This window comes from Fukomys damarensis, unplaced genomic scaffold (assembly GCF_012274545.1).
Source record: "Fukomys damarensis isolate Sample0158 unplaced genomic scaffold, DMR_v1.0_HiC HiC_scaffold_18, whole genome shotgun sequence".
Taxonomy (NCBI): Eukaryota; Metazoa; Chordata; class Mammalia; order Rodentia; family Bathyergidae; genus Fukomys; species Fukomys damarensis.
Genome location: NW_022900930.1, coordinates 4258881 through 4265009, shown reverse-complemented (window position 1 = coordinate 4265009; position 6129 = coordinate 4258881). Strand labels below are relative to the sequence as shown.

General features: G+C 54.8%; 1 protein-coding gene across 1 annotated transcript in view; it reads right to left on the bottom strand.

Annotated features, from left to right (window-relative positions):
- Got1l1 (glutamic-oxaloacetic transaminase 1 like 1) overlaps positions 1-6129 on the bottom strand; it is an 8976-nt gene continuing 2847 nt past the window's right edge. The window contains exons 3-13 of the mRNA XM_010605146.2: positions 5535-5639; positions 4063-4101; positions 3698-3787; positions 3065-3246; positions 2679-2790; positions 2401-2510; positions 2160-2252; positions 1920-2070; positions 1296-1461; positions 388-530; positions 1-152 (exon numbers count right to left, since the gene is read on the bottom strand). Coding sequence (XP_010603448.2) covers positions 1-152; positions 388-530; positions 1296-1461; positions 1920-2070; positions 2160-2252; positions 2401-2510; positions 2679-2790; positions 3065-3246; positions 3698-3716 — 1128 coding nt within the window. The 5' untranslated portion in view covers positions 3717-3787; positions 4063-4101; positions 5535-5639. The remainder of the gene's footprint in view (positions 153-387; positions 531-1295; positions 1462-1919; positions 2071-2159; positions 2253-2400; positions 2511-2678; positions 2791-3064; positions 3247-3697; positions 3788-4062; positions 4102-5534; positions 5640-6129) is intronic.

Genomic DNA, 6129 nt, shown 5'->3' with positions numbered 1-6129 from the left:
CTACTTCTCTGCCTGCTTGGTGGCGAGGACAGCCTCACAGATGCTCTGGGTGATGTAGTCCACGTTGCCGGCATTGATGCACGTGAAGTTTATCCGGCTGTTCTTGTGGACGTAGATGTGCTTCTTCCTGATCAAGTACTGCACCTGTTGGTCTGCATTAGTCACAGGATCTCAGACCCTGGGGGCCACTGCTCATCCCCTTCGGGCCCAGGCAGGGTCATGTGGGATGGGAAGGGTCCACATTTCCGGGACCACCCTGCTTAGCCAGAGGACGTGATGAAAATCCGGAGCAGAGGTGTGGGCTGGTCACCTAGGTGGCAGAATTTAATGTTTCTATAGAAGGATCGAAAGTCGGAAAGGGGAGAGCAGCCCCTCCTGCCCACTCACAGTTGAGTCCAAGATAACCATGGGTCCCAGTCTGCTCAGTGATGTGGTCCCAGGACCCAGGCGTTCCCAGGAGCCGGAGCTTCTCCTTCACCTTTTCCTTGATCAGCATCATGTTCTCTACGATCTCTTTTAGACTCAGCTTCCTGCCGAGGACGGACAGCAGGGAACGAGAGCATGAGGCTACCCTCCCAGTCCGCTTGGAGACCTCCAGGTTGCCTTTCCCTGATCGACCTCGCACAGCCTGAGAGTGCAGCAGGGGGTCTGGGATCCAGGGTGGTCCTCAGGGTTGATCCTGCCAGAGTGTGCACCGTGAGTCTCCCAGACGCGCATGCTCGCCAGAGCAGCGTCCTCACCAGCTTCTGGAGCTGTTGGGAGGTGGCAGGCCTTTACGAGGTGGGGCCCGTGGGGAGAAGATAGGTCACCAGAAGAGACCCCAGGAGGTGCTGGCATGCTGACCCTCCGTCCTCTTCCCGGACGTGAGTAGCTTGTTCCACACATCTGCCAGGACCTGGTGCTTCACCACAGGTCCAAGCAACAGAGCAATGACCTGGATGGAAAGCTCCAAAGCTGTGAACTGGGAGAAACCATTCCCCTTCAAGCTGTAGATCTCAGTAACACAGCTCCCGTATTAACTAAGCACACGAAGCAGAATTATGGGCAGTGCTTGCTGGAATGGCAAGCTCCTGCTACTTCCCAGTCGCTTTCTGCCGTCTGGAAGTATTCCGCTAGCTCATTGCCTAGCTCTACAGTAAGTGCCCGGCTGCCACTCGTCCAAGATAGGGCAACCCCTGCATAGCTTTGGCCCGTGGTTCTGACAGGCCCTCATTAAACTTGATGAATGAAAGGAAACAGCGCCACATGGGCAAGGAGGGAAGTGGCCAATGTCCATCCCCAGCCTCCGCCCTTACCACTCTTCCTGCAGCACAGGGTTACAGAGGATGGTAGTGATGATACGAGACCCCCTGGCAGGAGGGCTCAGCCACAGAGCCTGGGCGTAGCTCATCAGCTGGGACAGGACGCACAGCAACTGCTTGTTGCTCAGTGCCACGGCCACGAGGACACCCACACCTTCATCTGTGGGGCGAGGAAGGCAGTCACCCTCAGCGCCCGCCTCCAGGACCAGGCCCTCACCTACACCCTCCCCCACCGTGCGGAACAGAGGTTGAGCTCTGGAGACTTCACCCCGGTCCGCGTTGGCATCTGGCCCCAGGAGTCCCCAGGGCCTCTTCTGGGAAATGTTCTCAAAAACAAGGACGAAGGGATCTGAAAGATCACTAAGTCCTACCCGCTCATCTCCCCGTCCAGGAAACAGATGCCTGGGGTGGGGCTGGGTGAAATGACAGCCAACGCTGGGTCAGGTAGCTGGTTTTAATAAGAGAAACTTTCGTTTGGCTCACACTTCTCCCTCTGCCTCCACCACGCTCTCTGGAGCCCCTGGGCTCCCTCTGAGGACATGTGACAACAGCACTGATGCAGCGAGAGCGGTCCCACTTCTGCCCAGGCCCTCCCTGCTCTTTCTGCCTGGCCCATACCATAAATGCCAAAATTCTTCGACAGAGACTGGCTGCAGAAGAACTCGAAGCCCCAGGATACGAAGTACTGCAAGACTCCAGCATCTTCCTCGAGGTCACCAGTGGATAAACCTTGACAGGGGATGTCAAAAAACGGGAATATCTGCTTGCTCTGGGGAGGAAGGGGAAAGGAAGAAGTGTGAGACGGTCGGAGGTGGCAGCAGGCGGTGAGAGGGAAACCCCAGGGGACACTGCGCTCACCTTCATGGTGGACATCAGCTTTGCCCACTGAGGCCGTGTCAGCCTGCAGTCGACAGGGTTCCCAATCACGAGGGTACAGCCACTTGGCATCTGCTGTGGGTGGAGACCGCCTGGTCAGGCACCTTCCCTACTAAGCGCTCCTCCACATTGGTCCCTGCTAAAAGGCTGGAAGGAAGGAGGGGAGGCCAGGAAAGACAGGCTGTGAGTCGGGGGTCCGGGGAAGCGTCCGAGGGGTCCCTACCTCCACCACATCGAGGAACATGTTGGAGTCCATGCGCCGATGCTCGGGGTCCCAGATGCAGTATTCGCGAACCTTAAAGCCCAAGTCCTGGAAGATGAGTCCGTGACTTTCTGTGGGAACAGCACCCCCGCCCCCAAGCTGAGGTACAACGGAGGAAGGAAGGCGGAGACACCGGAGGAGGGCGATGAAGCCACTGTCCGCCATTCTGCTGCTGCCGGACAAGGACAGCGGCTCCACCAAGAGGTGGGAGTGAGGAGCCGGGAGTCGGCCGCGCTCACCTTTTTGATACGAGATGATGCAAACTGTTTGAGCGTCTCTGCGCCACATCCTGAGGAACTGGGCCCCGAGCTGGAAGGCGCCACTCTCGCCAACCGTGTGAACGCCCCCAGCCTGGGAGCAAAACAAACACGAGTGTGGAAAAAGCAACATCACCTCGGACCCTGGTTTTTCTTTGGGGATCAAAGCCAAGGATGTGGGCGCGCCAAGCCCACGCTCTACCGCTGACTCACACCCCGACCCCTCTTTCTTGAAAAGCTCTGAAGCTGGCAGATGGCGCGGGTTTCGGTTGCGCTCCTGGCTCTGCCCCTTGGGGTGACGCCGAGGACTTTAAACTGGGGCCCCGCCCCGCCCCCTGCAGGTCCGCACCTCCAGTCCCGCGTCTCACCCTGTTCTCCACAATGGCCGGGCTGTACTTGCCAAAGAGGAGCTCCAAGGAGGCCTGGATGAATGATTTCAGGCCGGTGCCCGGAAGGTACTCGTAGACCAGAGAGGGGTCCTGGGTGATCTGCAGTCGGGTCTTGTGCACCACGAGGGAAACCCAAGGGAGGCTGTCCTCTGTCATACAGACTGAAGGGAAACAAAGGCAGCTCCTTTGCTTCCCTCAGGGCAGGGCTCTGCAGATGGAGACCCACCAGGAGTCTGGCCTGGGCCCTCGGGTTTTGAAAAGTTGCGGTCCCTCCCTTTTGGGGGGCACTTCTAGGGACTTCGCACAGGCCTTTGCACTGAGCTATATTCCCCGCCCTTATTTCACTTTGAGGCAGTCTAAGTTGGCCAGGGTGGTCTAGACTTAAGATCCTCCTGCCTCAGCCTCCTAAGTCCTAGTTCTTAGCAGATCCCCAGAAGCCCCTGGAGCAGGGCAGAGAGCACTGTAGGATGTGAGGCATCCTCTGCCTATCTCCCCTCTGAGAATTCTGTGAACAAGCCCGATGCGCCTGCCTGTGCGGGCTTTGGGGGATGCTGTGCACCCCAGGCAGCCACCACATGCAGACCAGGCCTGAACCCAATGCCAGCGATTCACCTCTGTAGACCAGGAACATCTTGTTAGGGTCATCGTCCTGTTTGTAGGCCTTTAACAAGCTGCCTTCCAGCTTGTGGGCTTCGGGCACATCTGCGAACACCGACAGGGTGGACGTGACAGGGGATGTGGGACAGGGACTGGGAGCCTGCTCTTCCTCCATGCCGGGCTGAGGTCCTGCCTCTTCCCAAAGCAGACACTGTGGACGGCTGGTTTCCAAGGCAACAGAACCTGGCCACCCCCAGCCCCTGCCTTCCATCCCTGGAGGGAGGGTCCTGGGGGAGGATGGGAATTCCCAGGCACCCTCATCTCCCCCACCGCCTCCTCAGCCCCCAGTTCTCCCATCCAAAATCCCAAGCCTTGCCTACCAAATGGACAGGTGAGCCGGGAGCCAGGCTGGGCGTCTCCTGTGGAAGCCAAAGTTCCAGGTTACAGAACAATATAAGTCCAGTGACACATTTTTTTAAACTTCTACTTTCCATTCTGCAAAGGGCCAGATAAAAATCCGAGGTCACTCAGCAGGATGAGTGGTTTGCTTGCTTGTTGGGGGTGCTGGGGGTAGAATCAGGGCCTGGAACACACTAGACAAGTGCTCCGCCAGTGAGTGGGGGGCCCAAGCCCCACAGGATAAACGTTAAAAGCTTCTGCTTTCATTTTGCAAAGGGCCCAAGATTTAAAAAGCAATAAAAAGAATGTCCTGTATTCTTCCATAGGGGTTTTCATAATGTAATTTGCAAACTCAGGAAATCCATACTTTTCTTCTTTTTTTAACACTTGAAATTATTTTTATCCTTTAAAAAAGGGTGTAGATGACATTTGATTGCCTATTTTCTGTTGGTGGGTCAGGGCGAGGTGTTGTGACTCGTTCACACTCGCAGTGCACCCTGGAGATAAGGCTGATTTCAGGGACCATGGTGAGAGCTGGCAGGGCTCAGGGTCATTCTTCAGGGATGATTTCTTTAAGTAACACCGAGCCAAGCAGGGTGCGTGAACCCGTAAGTGATGATCGGAGAGTCTGAGGGGACAGTCACCCCTACTAAGTCAGTCTTGCTTCTTGATTTCTTTCTGCTTTTTAATAACTCTTCATTTATTTATGCATTTATTTATTGGTACTGGGGATTGATCCCAGAGCCTTCACACTGAGCTATATCCTCAGTCCTTTGGAGTTTTTAATTTGAGACAGGATCTTTCTAAGTCCCTAACTTGCCCAAGCTGGGTTTAAACTTAAAATCCTTCTGCCTCAGCCTCCAGAGTGTCGGGACTACAGCCATGTGCCACCATGTCCAGCTTAAACAACTCTCTAAATGAGTGTTGTAGACACTGTTAAATTAGCTGTAGATGTGCTTTCCCACCCAATGCACCCAGTGTCTACCTCTTGGAGAAATGCCCTTAGCCCACAGGAGCCCGCTCACCTGCAGACCGCTTGGAAGATTACACCCTCACCTACTGGGGCAACCAAAGACAGCCTGAGACTTGGGTAGGGGGCCAGGGTCTTAGCCCAGCCTTTCCAGGAAATATCCCTGACCCCCACCCTTACTGAAAGTCCTTGTATGCTTGCTAGGAGACTGGCTCCCCTATTTAATCAGTATTTCCTGGGTGACTGTACTTGTCATCTTACTGGTCGGTCATGGCTTTGCCCCACCTCATGCCCACCTTGTAATTTTCCAATGGGTCTTACAGTTTTGTCCCACTTTGTACCCGCCTCACATGGCTTTGCTGTATAAAACATCTTGGAGAAGTGGGGTGAGCGGACAACCCACTTTCCGGTCCCCCTTCTGTCTCTCTTAGAAGCTTCTTTCCCACACTCCCAAAGCCCCCATCAGAACAACCATCTCCTTACCAGCAGTCAGCACAGGTCCGTGGCCCTCAGAGACCCCCAAGGCTGTTCCCTGGCCTCTTCCCTGCTTCTCCGCAGCACACGGCCCTGAGGCCTGCACAGGTGGGGCTTGTGATGGCACAGACAGAGGGGGGTCTTTGGGGTCAGGCAGACCTCGACTCCCAGCACAGCCCCATCCCACTGTATCTCTGTGGCCATAGACAAGTTGTTAAAAACCTTTCCACCTCTGCTGTTCATTTTAAAGACAGTCAACAGTTAATGAGACTGAGTAAGGCCTACGGAAATGGGTGCATTCCTTAGGCGTTTACAAGGAGACAAGAACTATGAAAGTGAGGCCCCGAAGGGAATTCTGGAGTTTATAGTTTGGGTTACTTGGGAAGCCCCCCTGAAATAAAACTGATGTTTGAACATGCTATTGAATTACTTTCCCCAAGGAAACTGCAAGCCCACAAATAATCCTTGGGTTCTGGAGACCATACTCATCCCAGAGGCTGCTGAAATGGAGCAGCCCACACAGGCGCTCTTCCCTTAGGCACTATTGGGGAGGTGCTAGAAGCTAGAAAATTTTTTTTTTTTTTTTTTTTTTTTTGTTTTACAG